The sequence below is a fragment of the Harpegnathos saltator genome, unplaced genomic scaffold (genome assembly GCF_003227715.2).
Source record: "Harpegnathos saltator strain DR-91 unplaced genomic scaffold, Hsal_v8.6 scaffold39, whole genome shotgun sequence".
NCBI classification, from domain to species: Eukaryota; Metazoa; Arthropoda; class Insecta; order Hymenoptera; family Formicidae; genus Harpegnathos; species Harpegnathos saltator.
This window is the reverse complement of record NW_020230194.1, coordinates 238369-255759: the sequence shown is the minus strand read 5'-3', so window position 1 is coordinate 255759 and position 17391 is coordinate 238369. Positions and strand designations below refer to the sequence as shown.

Genomic DNA, 17391 nt, shown 5'->3' with positions numbered 1-17391 from the left:
TCTGCCGTTACTGTTTCACCCGGCTGTAACAACTCGTAATACAATACACCTTTCCAATCCCACCATATGCAAAGCAAAACCTTCTTAGCGTGGATATTGGTCTTTGGCGTCGATGTCGAAGGTTGACCAGGGTCAACCCATGATTTTTTACGCTTCGGATTATCATAAAGTATCCACTTTTCATCACCTGTAATGATTTGGTGCAGAAAATCCTATTTCCGGAACCTTGAAAGCAAAGTGAGTGCCGTGTCACGCCGTCGATTTTTGTTGTCTTTGGACAGTGCATGCGGAACCCATCTGCCTTCCTTTTGAACTTTTCCCATTGCACGTGTAAACGTGTGGAAATGGCTTGTCGCGTAACGCCAAGTTGCTCTGCAAGCTCCTTTTCAGTTTGTGCAGAGTTTATATCCAACAATGCTTGCAGTTCGTCCGTTTCAATCTTTTGAGGGCGTCCAGCACGCGGTTCATCTTCAAGACTGAAATCTCCTTGGCGAAATTTTTGATGCCACCTTTTACACGTAGCATAACTTACAGCGTTCTCTCCATATGCAACACAGATCATTTCAGTGGCTTCAGCAGCATTTTTCTTCAGATGAAACGCGAAGTGGATGGAAAATCGAATATGCTCTTTTGTTATTGCCATCGTGAACACTGCTGATTTTAAGGTTATGTGCATCAAACGCCAAATCGCACGATGTTTCGAAAGACCAAATGTCACTGCTTTAAAACCGCAAGAGGGCGGGAAAATGAATGCAATTTAAATTGTGGTTTCAGTAGTATGAAATCTAGGGCTCAGAACTTTTTGCGCTCCTAATACTTTGGAAATCTAGTGTGGGATCTAATGTGGGATGATATCAACGATCCTGAGGCGGAAGGAGTACGACTGTCAGACTTACGGCCAGCGGACTTCTAGGTGTAGTAAGAGGAAAATAAGAAGAAATAAATAGGAAAAACTCTTGAAAATTGCCTGAACAAGTGAAAGTAATTTCAAGCACTGTTATAAATTTAGGTTATTGAACTTATCTCGAAGTTTACTATGACACTACATGATGACAAAATATATTGTGTAATATGAAAGTAATAACGATGATCTTGAAATAATTTTCAACATGACGTTGGAGTAATTATTTTTGTAGCCATAATATTAACATTTTCAAATCATATAAAATGCTCTAATCTGTTTTTTAACATCTTTGTCAGAAGCGATGATATTTAGGGTACTCATGACAGGTTTGGAGTGTTCATGATGAAATAGAACATTTTATAAAATATATAGCATATATAATAGGCTCTGGAATTGGTTTTACAAACTTTGTCTGGCAAGTAGAACCGATACATAACCAGCTGATGTTTTTATCAACTGAAATTTATAAAATAGTACATATATAACATTTATATCATTTGTATGGTATTGATAATATGAAAATATATAGGAAAATGTAAGGAAATGAAAGGAAAATATATAGGAAAAAGAATTAATAACTGCTAAAATACAATATGGCCGTTGATGTCTGTCTAAAAGAGTTTAGTCTGTCTAAAAAAGAACTAGACTTTTGAAATTGAAAAAACTTTGAGAACGGTGATATCAACCTTGATATTAATCTTGATGTTACTAGGTGCGCAACTAAGTTTCCGGGTTTCACACATGGATGGCGCTAACGACACATGTAGTCGACATACATGTCTGAAGTTGTGTTTCTTTTTATAGCTTGGACATCTGTTAACAATAAACAGTCGTAATACCAATACATATCGCAACGCAAAAATATTTTTTCTAACAACGAAGATGTCGAGTTTTGTGCCAAATAAACAGCATTTGCGGGAAGCTTTGCTTTTCTACTTTAACTTGAAAAAAAGTGCAGCTGAAGCACGTCGTTTGCTTGAGGAGGCCTATGGCGAACATGCACCAACGAAAACTACCTGTGAAGATTGAAGATTAAACGCTTTAGAAGTGGCGATTTCGACACTGAGGACGACGAGCGCTCCGGAAGACCAAAGACAATTGAGGACGCCGATCTGCAAGCGTTATTGGATGAAGATGATACGCAAACACAAGATCAACTTGCGGAGGCATTAAACATGATTCGCCAAGGTATTTTCAAACGTTTACATGCCATGGGAAAAATTCAAAAAGAAGGAAAATTGGTGCCGCATGAGTTGACTGAGAGACAGATGGAAAATCGAAGAGCCACTTCCGAAATTTTGCTTTTGCGGCATGAAAGAAAGAGTTTCCTGCATCGAATTGTTACTGGCGATAAGAAGTGGATATGTTTCGTGAATCCCAAACGCAAAAATTGTGGCTTTCACCTGGCGAAGCATCAACATCGACGGCATGGCCAAATCGCTTCGGAAAGAAGACAATACTCTGCGTTTGGTGGGACCAGAAAGGATTCGTGTACTATGAGCTGCTGAAACCGGGCGAAACCGTTAACGGTCGCTACCGACAACAACTGATCAATTTGAACCATGCATTGCTCGAAAGACGACCAGAATGGGACACAAGACACGAACGAGTGATTGCAACACAATAACGTTCCGTGCTATCGCATTTCCATCGTCCAGGACACCATGAAAACGCTGAAATGGAATCTGCTACCACACCCGCCATATTCGCCAGACCTGGCCCCTTCCGATTATCACTTGTTCCGGTCGATGGCGTATGGCTTGACTGGGCAACACGTAGCCAATTTCGAAGAAGTACAAAATTGGTTGGATGAATGGTTTCGGTCCAAAGACGCGTCGTTTTAACGTCGTGGTATTCATGTATTGCCAGAGAGATGGCAAAAATGTGTAGCTAGCGAGGGACGATACTTTCAATAAACCATTTTTTGTATTCCACTTGAAATTTTCCGTTCTTCATTGATCAAAAAAACCCGGAAACTTAGTTGCGCACCTAGTATATAGTAGAAAGGACTATTTTTAAGAAGGCAAATCTAATTAAGTTATAAGTAAAGCAATAAATAAAAGAAAAGTTTAGTTAACTTTTTGAAAAGTTAGTGTATCTTATTCTAAATATATTTATGTTCGACATACTTTTATCTAATTTTTTAATTACTAAATCGTTTTCATGATATTATATTATAATATTTTATAATTGCTTACATTGCAGAACATTGATAACGTCATTGGAAACATTTTCCCAGCTGTGATGTATAAAGGTTTGCTAGCTCGAATCATTATTAAAAGCAAAGTTTTACCTTCTTCTGGTTTCAATTCGTACCATTCATAATTATATGCAGCGTAATATATACCTTCGCACTTCATACATAATATCGAAATTATTTTTTTAGTATTGTTTTCTTATTACATTTCTCACATAGTAATACTTACTTGCGTTACCAGAATCTCACCTACTACACAATATAGACCCATGTGGCCGCAAATGTTTAACACGACAGAGATGAGATATATAAAACGCATCATCGACATTTCTCTCCTTTCTGTCAATATCTACATAATTATTATAACAATATTTTTATTAAAAAATGTTAGGTATATTCATAGTGTTGATAAAGAAGCAGTATTTTTATAAAAGTATGTTGAGCATACGTTTATAGTCGCAATAAAGAATAAATAACAAGAACTTACTGTAATGATTAAGAAGCCATATAGACAGAATAAAATGCCGAAATAAAGTAGCAACGCGAGCAATAATAGGGTAAAAGTGCTTTCAACAATATTGAAATATCTGAAAGAAAAATATTAGCAATTTTTCAAGTCTATTGAGTATTTAGAACGCATGTAAAAATTGAAAATATAATCAAGATCAAATCTATTACAAGACTACACAAATTAACACGAAACTTGATCAGTCGTATATGATCCTTGACGATGAAAGCGATACCATTGTTAAATGTTTTATGTCTTATGTTGATTAACCGTTCTTTAAGATTCTCTATTTGACCGCATAAATGAAATATCAATAATCCAAGCAAGTTATCTACGCCGCTGTAAGATGCACCAGCTATTAAGATTATGAGGCATTGTGCTGCGAATGTGAACTCAAAGTATGGACTTTGATTTTTGTCATATAAATAGTAGGTTTGAAGTGGCAAGATTTTATCCGGGTCAGTGATATTTGTGATATATCTCATTGATTTCCCAAAGCAAGGTAGAATTGCTAATAAAGTGAAGCCTACAACCATGAGAAAATATCCAAACATAATGATGGCACGGGCATTCTGTGCATTTTTTATCATGGTATTCAATTCTTTGTTGGTTTTGATTTTTAACCAATCGTCGGCGATCATCTTTAAAGCCAATGTAAGATCTTTAACAAAATAATAAAATTAACTTACTAGATGTGAAATATATATATTCGAAATTAGAAGAATAAATCAAATTCATAATTTTTAAGATTTATTTTTTTCTTTCTTTTACGTATAATTTTAAATAAAAATATATAATACAGTTCTAATTGAAGTAGGATGTATGGATTATTGATTTAATATATTTTACGAAGGTTAAATATAAAATAGTAGTAACAAAATTTTATTTTACATCATTGCAATTTTGACTTTTAAATGAATAATAATATTCTAATATAATATATTTTATTTCTCCAACCGTTTTATTAATAACTTTTTTTATAAATAGTAACTATCTTAAGATCTTTTACAAATTATCCAGGATTATATCTTTGATAACATATGTAAAAGTCAAACTACAAATATCGGAACAATACACTGAAGATTTGTCTAATTTACAGCAATACTGTAGGTGAAATAAATTATGTAAGCAAAGCAATAAAATGGTATTTTTATATTAAATCTAACTAAATTGATTATGCCTAATTGAATTGATTATATTATATGATATAACTGACAGAAGACTTGGTTAAATTGAGTACATTTATTCAATTATAATAAAAAAATTAATTGCATTTATAAACAAAATAAATAATTATTTTATTAAGGAAAATATGATTGACTCAATAAAATTTTTTTAAATAGAAGTTAACAATAAAAGTTTTTAACATTACTATACTATTGAGAAAAATATATGAATTATTAAAATAATAGTATGGTGTATTTGTGTCAATAAATAACTGTTACGTCCTGTAGATTTAATTAGTAAAAATTCTTTCCTCTCGCGGATTTATATTTTCCTAATATAACTATAATAGGAATATATACATATATAAATATAAATTAGGAAACAGACCCATCTGGCGAACAGCCGTCGCGCCAAATGAAAGGCGATTCGGGAAAATTCCATAACAGGAAACAGTGCCCTGTTATAAAAATCTACGTCTTCGTTTAAAGTTTATATCTGGGTAGTGTTCGCCAAGTGTGTCCGTCGTCCTAGCCATAAAAATTTGAAACTCCGCGCTAACAAACCTTCAGTAAAACAAAGCAACACAGAGCATTCCTGCTTTAAAACTTGAAACTTACATCTTCCCAATCCAAAACCATATGTGCCCTATCAGTCAACCAACAAAGCTTACTTCACTGATAGTCGTAAAATCTGATCTCAGCCTTTGATTTACGGCATTTTGATTTTTCCAGCCGGCCACTTGTATACATTTCTCTACCTCAAGAATCCACCACCTCCACGCTTGTCGCGCCTAATTCATTCAGCCAATCATATATCCACCTAAAACTATGAGACACCCACGCTCCACCCTTTAGCCCTTCCATATTCATATCTCCAAAAACTAACTGTCTCCTCCCACGATGTCTTTTAACTTTGCTAATGGCTGAGACTTTTTCCCACTAAGACCAATTCACCCCTTCCTCAAAGGCCATCTCTCTACCCACCCTGATAGCTTCTGCCTCCGATTATCACTATAAAAACCGCGGTAATCCGCCTCCGCGACACACTACTTCTACTTCTAAAGGCAGTCACACTCTCACTCGGATATTCTGTTTTCAAGATTCAGATATTCAGATAATATTTCTAACTCATATATCTAAATTTGTGCAAATATTTAAAGAAATCAGCAAAAAAAAATATATTAGTGTTTGTGTCATAATTGGACAAACGGAAGGGAGTGGACGAGCACAACCTAACTTACCGAGCAGGAGCTATCAAACTACAATTTTATTTTTGCTCACCTTCGGGATAACAGGAGTCAGCAGTAAGTTCTGTTTTTTTTTGCTTCTACCTTTTCTACCACCATCTTATTAATTCCCCATATTATTGAAATCCGTTTTTAGTGGGTCATTATTACAACATAGGAATAACCCTCCACGTTTTCCGAACGTTCGAGGCAGTTTTTGATATTAGCGATCCAGACCAACTTACATCTCAGATCCACTACCTCCGAGCCATAGTTAATATAGCGTTAGGAACTGATTATCACCCGGATCTTACACTCCTATCCCCTTACCTTCTTCCTCGTTTTTCCCCTGGTACTCCGCCTTCTCCTCCTACACACGCGTCCCCGCCTTCAACCCCTTCGATATCTTATTCACCAGTTTCCTTCTCCGAACTATCCACTCCCTTAAATTCACCCGACCACTCACGCTCCCCCTCACCCGACTAACTCTTTACTCATATTCCTTCCTTTTTTTTATTATTTCCTCCTTCTTTCACTTCTCATACACGCACACATACACATACACAGTCATTCATCAATTGTATTAAACCGTGCCGTAATTCATTTTGTTATTATACTCATTTTAATAAATCTGTTTATATTTCATTTTTTTCCAATTGATTTCAAAATCACATATACCCTTCCAACAGTCAACTTGCGAAGTAAGGTTCGCCTTACTCGCGAACGAAAGGGTTGCGTTCCTCCTCTAGGACGTAACATAACGTTTTAACTTTAGAAAGATTCCTTCTACTTAAATCGATACTCATGGTCCTATCCCCGGTAAAGGGATTCGCGTTCCTGACCGAAAAACGGACCGCTCGTCGTACGTCGGTGCCCTAGTAAAGGGACCCGTCGGGTCCCTGACCCGTTCACTGACACACGTGTACGAACGAGGTTCGCCTTACTCGCGAACGAAAGGGTTGCGTTCCTCCTCTAGGACGTAACATAACGTTTTAACTTTAGAAAGATTCCTTCTACTTAAATCGATACTATTGATATACAGAGTTGCTACAATACATATCAATTTACGTTTAAAGATAAAACACATCAATCAAAGCACGAAGACCCCTGTCATTTTGTAACAAACACATAAAGAATAATAGGTAAAAAGGGCTAATTTTGGCTTATCATAGGGAACAAAACATATCATTTCCAAAGGATTTTGACCCACTGAGCACGATGCCGTCGTTTGTTTTCATCTAAAATCCAGGGAACATGTTCTAATCCGAGGATCTATCATTCAATAATCGAATGGCCCGGGAAACCTTTACGTAAACTTTGAAGTTATTGTAAACTCCCGATTGCCCCTTGTGACTTCTTCCTATTCCCAATCCTCAATATCTGGCTCGGGGGAAAGAAATTTTCGTCCAATGAGGAGGTCATCGCCGCTGTGGATGCGTAATATATTTTGAAGGCTTTGAGACTTCCTATTTTTCCGAAGGGATAAAAATTGGAACACTGGACTAAGTGTGTACCAGGTATGTAAATATGAAATCGGAATTTTTGTATAGAAAATACACGTTTATTGTATGAAAATGATAAAAAATATTTTATTCGAAGTATTGCCCATCGCTAGCTATACATTTTTCCCACCTGTCTGACAATTTGTGAATGCCACGCCAAAAAATCTGTTGCTCTTTTGCGGCAAACCAGTCATCGAACCATTTTTGTACGTTTTCGTCAGAAGTGAAGCGTTGCTCAGCAAGTGCGTGTCCCATCGATGCAAATAAGTAGTAATCGGACGGAGCCAAATCTGGTGAGTAAGCCGCATGCGAAAATATTTTCCAACTAAACGCCTCAATCATTTCCTTGACCAGTTTTGCTGTGTGTAATGATGCATTATCATGAAGCAAAATCACTTTGTGTTGCCTTTTTTGATATTCTAGTTTTTCATGCAAAGCTTGATTCAAATCGATCATTTGTTGTCAGTATTAACGGTTTCGCCAAGTTTTAGCAGCTCATAATAGATCACACCCTTCTGATCCCACCAAACACAGAGCATTGTCTTCTGTCCATAGCGATTTGGCCTTGCAGTCGATGTCGATGGTTCACTTGGAGTTACCCATGATCTTTTACGCTTAGGATTCTCAAAATATATCCACTTTTCATCGCCAGTCACAATTCGATGGAGAAATGACTTTCTTTTGTACTTGGCGAGCAACATTTCGCAAGTAGTTTTTCGGTTTTCCTACTGTCTTTCATTCAGTTCATGTGGAACCCATTTCCCCATCTTCTGGATCTTTCCTATGGCTTTCAAACGTATGGAGACAGCTCCTCGTGTCACATTTAATTGATCCGCGAGTTGTTGTTGCGTTTGAGTGTCATCCTCATCCAATAATGCTTGCAATTCGCTGTCTTCAAACTTTTTCGGTGGTCTTCCACGTTTTTCGTTTCTCACGTCAAAATCGCCACGTTTGAATTTTTTAAACCACTCAAAGCACTGTGATTTACCAAGAGCATGCTCACCGTAAGCTTCGACAAGCATTCGATGCAATTCTGCAGCAGTTTTTTTCAAATGGTAACAGAAAATCAATGCTGTCCGCAAATCGTAACTTCCGGACACAAAATTTGACATGTTCAACTCTATTACAAACTATGCTGTTGTATGAAACTTGTATTGTTGTGAGTTGAAAATCTTTGTCAGATGTCAACAAATGGAAATGGCGCCAGTGACGCGGTTTGACGGTAACTACATTGACAGCTAGGGCCATCTATGGGCAAATTCCGGTTTCATATTTACAGACCTGGTAGAGCTCCAAGGAAACTACGTCGAGAAGTAAAAAATAATTCTTTGGATAATAGGTGATTTTATTGCTTTTTTACTTTACTTATCGAACGGCCCTCGTACCTCAACCAAAGGGAACAATAAGTATGATGCTCTGCTCAATAAGTTTCCGGAGCTTACACGAAGTATTAGGTCAATCGGAAAGTTCCATCCGTTTTCTTGCAAAACGTATGGCTTTATTTAAAAAACAAAATGAAAAAGTACGTCAATCAAAGTATTGTCCATCGTTAGCGATTACTTTTTCCCATCTTTCGATCAGCAAGTGAATTCCGCGGCGAAAGAATGACTCATCTTTGGAGGCTATCCAGTCAGAGACCCATTTTTCGACGTTTTCATAGGAATTGAAGCATTCCTCAGCAAGTGCGTATGCCATCGACCGAAACAAGTGGTAGTCAGAAGGGGCACAATCTGGTGAATAAGCCGCATGGGGTAACACTTCCCAGCGAAGTGCTTCTAACGTTTCTTTGACAGATTTTGTGACGTGAGGCAGAGCGTTGTCAAGAAGCAAAATCACTTTATGCTGTCTCGTTTCATATTTTCGTCGTTTTTCGTGCAATGCTCGGCTCAAACGGATCATTTGTTCTCTGTAGAGATCCCCTGTGACTGTTTGATCACTTTTCAATAGCTCATGGTACAGCACACCCTACTGATTCCACCAAATACAGAGTATTGCCTTCTTTCCGTGGATATTCCGTTTTGGCGTCGATGTTGAGGGTTGGCCGGGATCGCAAATAGTTTTTCGACGTTTGGGATTGTCAAAATAAATACATTTTTCATCCCCAGTGATGATACGATGTGAAAACCCCTTTCTTTGTTGCCTAGCAAGCAGAATTTCGCAGGTGGTTTTTCGCCTTTCAATGTCTCTTGGTTTCAGTTCATATGGGGCCCATTTTCCTTCCTTGTAAACCTTTCCTAAGGCTTTCAAACGATCGGAAATGACAGACTGAGCACAATTTAATGTTTCTGCAAGTTGCTTTTGCGTTTGACATGGGTCTTCGTCCATCAATGCCTGCAATTCTTCCTCTTCGAATACTCTTGGCCGTCCAGAACGCTCTTTGTCCTCTACATCAAAATCACCAACTTTAAAAAATCGAGACCATTCTCTGCATGTTTTATCGGAAGGAGCATTATCACCATAAACTTCTACAAGCATTCGATGAGCTTCAGCTGCAGTTTTCTTCCAATTGAAGCAAAAGATTAACACTTCGCGCAAATGACGCTTATTTGGCTTAAATTTTGACATTTTCGATGCAGTGAAAAACAATGTTATTGATGCAAACGTATACTTTTATGTACTGAATGTTATTGACAGATGTCAAAACAAACTATTAAGCTTCGTTTAGACATTAGAGGTTAACGACAGTTCTAGCTATAGCTACTTGTCGCTAAACGGACGGAACTTTCCGATTTACTTAATACAATAAGTCGTAAAAAAAAACCATGTACAGCGTCATCCATGCTACGTATCTTAACTAAAAGACAACTAATCACGTCTAAAGCACTTGTTTAGCACCAGACAAATTAAAAACTAAACTCGAGATTAAGTATGCTACAACAAGGGTTGTGTCGACCGTCGAAAAGCAGTGGGCGAATTCATTACATCTCGTTCCCAAAAAGTCTGGCGATTGGCGTCCATGCGGCAACTATCGCAGGTTGAATGCCATGACAGAATCGGATCGATATCCCATTCCGTTTCATTAAGATTGCGTCCAGTTCCTTAACGGCGCAAACAAACTACTGTGATCAAAAAGTATCCGAACTTTATTTTTCAAAATCAAAATTACAATTCAATCATCAAAATTCTTATAGTCTCCTTCAAAGTAGTCCCCATTGATTGCAACGCACATATGCCAGCGTTTGATCCAGTTCTTGAAACATCGCTCATACGCGGCAGATGATATGGCCTTCAATTCACGCAGCGATTTTTCTTCGATGTCCTCAATTGGTTCGAAACGCTGTCCGCGCAATGGTTTTTTCAGTGGGGGGACAGGAAAAAGTCGCAGGAGGCCATGTCTGATGAATACGGCTTGCGGAGCGACATTCGTTGAATTTTTTATCAGAAATTCACGCACAAGTGTCGAAGTATGCAATGATGCGTTGTCGCGATGCAAAATCCATGAGTTGTTTTTTCACAATTCCGGTCGTTTCTTCGCTGGCACGATCCAAATAATATTCCAACTTCATCTGCTATCTCTCGCATAGTCAATCGACGATTTTGAAGCACCAATTCTTTCACTTTCTCAATGTGAGCGTCATTCGTTGACGTCGATGGTCTTCCAGAGCGTGGATTGTCTTCAACGGATTCTCGCCCTTTTTCATAAACCCCTCAAACGTACTTGTTTTCGATAAACAATCATCGCCATAACCTTTTTGCAACATTTTGAATGTGTTTGTGAGCGAAATTTCGTTCGCAACACATTTTAAACAAATTCTTTGCTCCATATTTTCCGACATTGTAAAAATCGCCGTACACAACAATTTTCACTGACATAAACAACTGCCACTTTCAAACGGCTTGAAGGAACGCCATGATTTTTTCACCAAATGTAAAGGACATGTGTACCAACTTAAGAAAGCAAACTGATTTGATTTACAGTTTATCCGCGATTTTTAAAAAATAAAGTTCGGATACTTTTTGATTACAGTAGTATTTTCGACAATCGACTTGCTTCGTGCGTATCAGCAGATTTCGATAAGGGAGGAGGACATCCTCAAAATGGCTATTATGATACCTTTCGGGTTATTCGAGTTTCCTTACATGACATTCGGTTTGAGGAACGCAGTCCAAACTTTCCAAAGATTTATTGGCGAAGTGCTACGCGGACTGAATTTTTGTTACGCTTATCTGGACATGATAGTGCCTTCAAGAAACACAGGAGAACATTAAGATTCCTTAAGGGAACTATTCCAGTGTCTACAGCAAGCCGGTATTGCCATTAATATCACCAAACATGTTTTCGGAGTATCCCAGGTAACATTCTTAGGCCATATCTCGGCAAAAGTTTAGCACCAGCACTGCAAAAAGACCAAGGTATCCGAATCCCACAATATTAAAAGATTACTTAGATTTTTAGGCATGACCAACTTTTATAATAGATTTTTGCTTAACCCATTAACGCCGAGAAGTCTAAATTTTTTGGTTCATTTTCAAGCTTTGTGCTTACTAACAAGGGACATTCGGCAACGCGGAAATTAAAAAAAATCTGAAACTGCATAATTGTAGAGCAGATATACCTAACAACAAAACAATTTTTCGTTGGTGCCCAAAAACGGTTTTAAGGGTGGAAACAACCCCTTGAACAAAGTTGATTTTTGTCTTTCTAAGCGAATATTATCGAAACTATTAAAGATATGAAAAAATGTTTTAGACAAAAGTTTTATGGTTTTAAAAGTACTTTATTATGCTATATTTAGATTTTTTAAAAATGTAAAATTGTGTATAAAATACCCCCCCTCCTTCTCTTCTTTCAAATTGTTAAAATCAATTGTCCAACCAAAATAAAGCTTATTTTATGACAAATTCAACCATATATAATAATATTATGTTTGGAAAAGGCAATATTGAAAAAAAAATTAAACATGCTCTTATATGTATGCTACACGTACCAAACTTAAGGATTCGCTACTTGACGATGGCATTTCTTTCTTCCTCAAATCTTCCTCATAATTGCAAACTGTAAAAGATAAGGAAGGAAGAAAATAGAAAATCTAAAAAAGCAATAAAGTTAATGTTAAGAAGTAAGTTGAAGAAGAACAGCATGATAAGGAGGACGCAGAGAGAGTGTATATAACCCTAATATAGATAATCTTTTAAATTCAATTGTAAAGAACAAATAAGGAAATGAATGATATGAAGAAAAAAGGAGAACACACACGGATTTAATAATGAAAAATATAATTTATAAATTTATTCAGTGTACATTTGTGTGTATGTGTTTTGCTTCATTCAGTATATAGGTTTTATTAATTAAGTAGTCGATATAGATATTCGAGTGAAAGATATCTTATATTTTGGTATGGATTATAATATATACAAATTTTACAGGAATTGAGGACAGTAAAATATTATTTATTCTATATAATTATTACAATAATGATATTGCTCAAAGAAATGTTCAAAACAAAAATATTGCTTGCACCATGCACAACGTATAAAAGCCATTTTACCACAAATGCTACATTTTGGTATACGTTTTTCTTCTTTAAAATAACAATAATCGATTGGATTATGAAATTTTTCAGGCCGTTGATAAATAACCACTTTTATACCAGCTATATCTAAATAAATTTCGAAATCTTGGAGAAGACAGTTGATTGTATGTTAAAGATTGCAATTTTATTATGTTATTACGTAAATGTAAATTTATGTCATAATTATTTATAATAACACTATCAGAAAAGCTTCGAACAAAATTTTTCCAGATTCTGAAACTAAAAACATCTAATGGCTGTATAGAAGCACTTGTTTTTTTTGGTATTGTTAGAATATTTACATGTTTGTCTTTTGGTACAAGTTCTTCCAATTGGTTCGGGCAATGTCCTGTCCATGAATCAAGCAGTAGTATACTTTTCTCTCCAGTGTTTGGTAGATACACTTCTTTTTTGAACCAATTTTTGAAATGTTCAGTTGTCAATTTCCCTGATTTTGAAGCCGCAATGTAAATATTCACTGGTCTAAAAAGAGTTTGTTCTACTTGTGGTCCAAAAACACCAGTAGATTCTTTTAATACTATATACAAAGGCGAAAGGAGATGTCCATCTGCAGATATAATAGGCATAATGGTGTAGCTATGAGTCATAGCAGATAAAGATTGGATAGTAGCTCCAACTGTCTTCACTCCTACATTAGCTAATGTTCTTCCTGCATGTATTTCTAAATTAAAGCCACTTTCGTCCGCATTATAAGTTGATTCAGCACCGATTACATTAATATGTGGCTTTACTGTATTTCCTCAGTAAGTTCCTCAGCGTTTTGACGTATAGTTAGATCAGTTAAATGAGAAGACCGCGTTTTAAATGCAGTTATTTTACGTGATGTAATACGATGTGCCTTTTTAAAATTCCATATCCACCAATTTCCTGCTTTAAATGAAGAAAAATCCACTTGTTCCTTTGCTTCTAGTGCCCATTTTCGCAGATTTATATCATGAATAATAAGTCCTCTATTAACAGCTTCTTGGAATTTTATAAGAACATATTCAGCAATAACTACAAGTTTGTCTGTATTTGAACCCCCACGCATTACATGTTCTTGCCATCTGTGCAATTGTTGAATAGATTTTACCTAGAAGAAAACAAATCTCAATATTAAACAATTCGAATTCAAAAATAAAAGAAGTTATATACGAATTAAATGTTCACGAAACATCAAATTGTAAAACTTAAAATAAAAAATAACGCGACTCTAACTATATAATTTACAGCTTTGGTCATAAGTATAAAGCATCTCTAACTCATTGTATTTTCCTAGAAATCAATGCATATACTCATAGTAAATATATAATCTCTTTACAATAAATATTATATTAATATTTTATAATATAATGTGTATATTATATTTATATATATTATATTTATATTATAATTTATATTATATTAATATTATATTATATTACAATAAATATTGTAAAATAAATATTATTTTCCACATATTCTTATATTATATTTTTTTATTATATTATTTTTCCATATACTCGTATACTATATTATGTTCTCCATATATTCATATAGTATGTTTTTGTTACACAATTTAAATAAATTTTTTGGGATGCTTTATACTTATAGTCAAAGCTGTATGTACAATGACCGACAATGATGCGTTCCGCGAGAGGGGAAATAGAGTTCTCTCTGTCGCGGAACGAATCACTGCCGGTCACTGTACACCGTAAAAGCCTCAAGTATTTTACTATATATTATTCTTCTTATTTTTTAATTAAACTTTACTTTTCTAAAACGATGTTGTACAGAAGTAAGAGATAAATGTCCTTTCTTTCCACTCTTCCAAAATTCGATTGCCTTTTTCTTATAATTTAAGTTTACATTTCCACCTTCATCATCCACAGTGCAAACTTCATTTCCATAATTATCTTCTTCAGCATCAATATCGTACACATCTACAAATTGTACGTCATGCGGTTCTGATGGATCGTCAAAATCAAGTCCCCACTCATGTTCGATCGTAATATCGTGATGTATAGCACTGTTTATTAAATCAGTAATTGTATCATGGAGTTCCACCTCTTGATGATTAACAGGAGTTATTGCAATATTTGTGAAATGAAATGTCGCAATTAACAAATTAATAACATTAGCTGGATTTATTACTGACATTATGATACAAATCTTAAGGATATTTTAATTAAACATTTCTCACAGCAATAATAATATACGTACTGCTTCAATAACTGCTTCAGTAACACTGAAATGTATTCCAAAATGGACAGCTTTTATATGCAAATGAATGAAGATAACATATGTCAATATAATGAACCTTGATTGCACTGTACTTGATAAAGAGTGCTATTTTAGTGGCACAGTCATAAAACTTGTGACAAGTGTTTTGCATGTTGCCATGATGTACACACACGTGCGCACGTACAAAAACACACATACACACACACACACATATTTATTTATATTTACGCGTGTCGTTTAAATTAATGAAAAAAGTAGCCGCAATGTTGGCAAAATAAACGTTTATTACGTGAAATTTTATAATTTATAACATTTTTAAATATTAGTGACTGTATCCTTATCATGCTATTTTTCTCCTACTTACTTCTTAACATCAACTTTATTGCTTTTTTAGATTTTCTATTTTCTTCCTTCCTTATCTTTTACAGTTTGCAATTATGAGGAAGATTTGAGGAAGAAAGAAATGCCATCGTCAAGTAGCGAATCCTTAAATTTGGTACGCGTAGCATACATATAAGAGCATGTTTAATTTTTTTTTCAATATTGCCTTTTCCAAACATGATGTTATTATATATGGTTGAATTTGTCATAAAATAAGCTTTATTTTGGTTGGACAATTGATTTTAACAATTTGAAAAAAGAGAAGGAGGAGGGGTATTTTATACACAATTTTACATTCTTAAAAAATCTAAATATAGCATAATAAAGTACTTCTAAAACCATAAAACTTTTGTCTAAAACATTTTTTCATATCTTTAATAGTTTCGATAATATTCGCTTAGAAAGGCAAAAATCAACTTTGTTCAAGGGGTTGTTTCCACCCTTAAAACCGTTTTTGGGCACCAACGAAAAATTGTTTTGTTATTAGGTATATCTGCTCTACAATTATGCAGAGTTTCAGACTTTTTTGAATTTCCGCGTTGCCGAATGTCCCTTGTCAGTTTTGTTTGAGCGCGCGTCAAAGATGGACACTAGCAAAGAGAAAATACGCTATATTTTACATTTTTTCTTCGATAAAGGCGAAAACGCAAGCCAGGCGGCTGAAAATGTGAATAGTGTTTATGGTCCTGATACTGTAACAGCCAATCACGCGCAATTTTGGTTTCGTCGATTCCGTTCCGGTAATTTCGATGTCAAAGATGCACCACGCACTGGAAGGCCAATTGTCGAAAATATCGATAAAATCATGGACATTGTCGAGTCCGATCGTCATGTAAGCACTGTTTCGATTTCCCAAGAGCTAAAGATTGCACAAAAAACCGTTTGGAACCATTTGAATAAGGCTGGATACAAAAAGAAGCTCGATGGGTGCCACACGAGTTAACGCAAAAAAACCTCATGGACCGAATTTCCATCTGCGAATCGCTGCTGAATCGCAACAAAATCGACCCATTTCTGAAGCGGTTGGTCACAGGTGATGAAAAGTGGATCACTTACGACAACGTCAAGCGAAAACGGTCGTGGTCGAATCGCGGTGAGCCGGCGGAAACGGTGGCCAAGCCAGGATTGACGGCCAGGAAGGTTTTGCGGTGTGTTTGGTGGGATTGGCAGGGAATTATCTACTATGAGCTGCTCCCCTACGGCAAAACTCTTAACTCGGAACTGTACTGTCAACAATTGGACCGTCTGAAGGAAGCAATCGCCCAGAAGCGGCCAGCTTTGGCCAATAGGAGAGGAATTGTGTTCCATCAGGACAACGCCAGGCCACATACATTGATAGTGACTCGCCAGAAGCTCCGGGAGCTTGGTTGGGAGGTTCTTATGCATCCACCTTATAGTCCGGACCTGGCACCAAGTGATTACCATCTGTTTCTGTCCATGGCGAATAATTTTGCTGGTGAAAAATTCGCTTCAAGAGAGGCTTGTGAAAATCGACTGTCTCAATTTTTTGCCAATAGGGACGAGGGCTTCTATGAGAGAGGCATAATGAAATTACCTTCAAAATGGCAACAAGTTATCGAACAAAACGGCGCATATTTGACCTAAATCGGATCATTCTAACTATGGTAATTAAAGCCTTCAATTTCATGTAAAAATAATGGATTTCTTTTTACTACACCTAATACGATCCGGCAGCTCGAGTCGCCGCCCAATGAAAATCCACGACCGCTGCGCGGAATCGCGACCACTACCGAACCTCGACGCGCGAAAC

The 17391-nt window shown here is 36.1% G+C and overlaps 1 protein-coding gene across 1 annotated transcript; it reads right to left on the bottom strand.

Annotated features, from left to right (window-relative positions):
* Positions 1-1297: 1297 nt before the first annotated feature.
* LOC105183620 (odorant receptor Or2) lies at positions 1298-4250 on the bottom strand. Its single transcript, XM_019841558.1, has 5 exons — positions 3805-4250; positions 3589-3688; positions 3331-3450; positions 3103-3258; positions 1298-1360 (listed from the first exon to the last, which is right to left on the bottom strand). The coding sequence occupies exons 1-5, from the start codon at positions 4248-4250 to the stop codon at positions 1304-1306; spliced, it is 879 nt and encodes a 292-aa protein (XP_019697117.1). The 3' UTR covers positions 1298-1303.
* Positions 4251-17391: the final 13141 nt, after the last annotated feature.

Bases quoted from the DNA above. Each gene is read 5' to 3' on its own strand.
- LOC105183620 (XM_019841558.1), bottom strand. From the start codon at position 4,250: ATGATCGCCGACGATTGGTTAAAAATCAAAACCAACAAAGAATTGAAT. The intron at 3,451-3,588 runs GTAAGTTCTTGT...ATAATTATGTAG, and splicing joins ATGGCTTCTTAATCATTACA to ATATTGACAGAAAGGAGAGA. The intron at 3,259-3,330 runs GTAAGTATTACT...TTATGTATGAAG, and splicing joins GTGAGATTCTGGTAACGCAA to TGCGAAGGTATATATTACGC.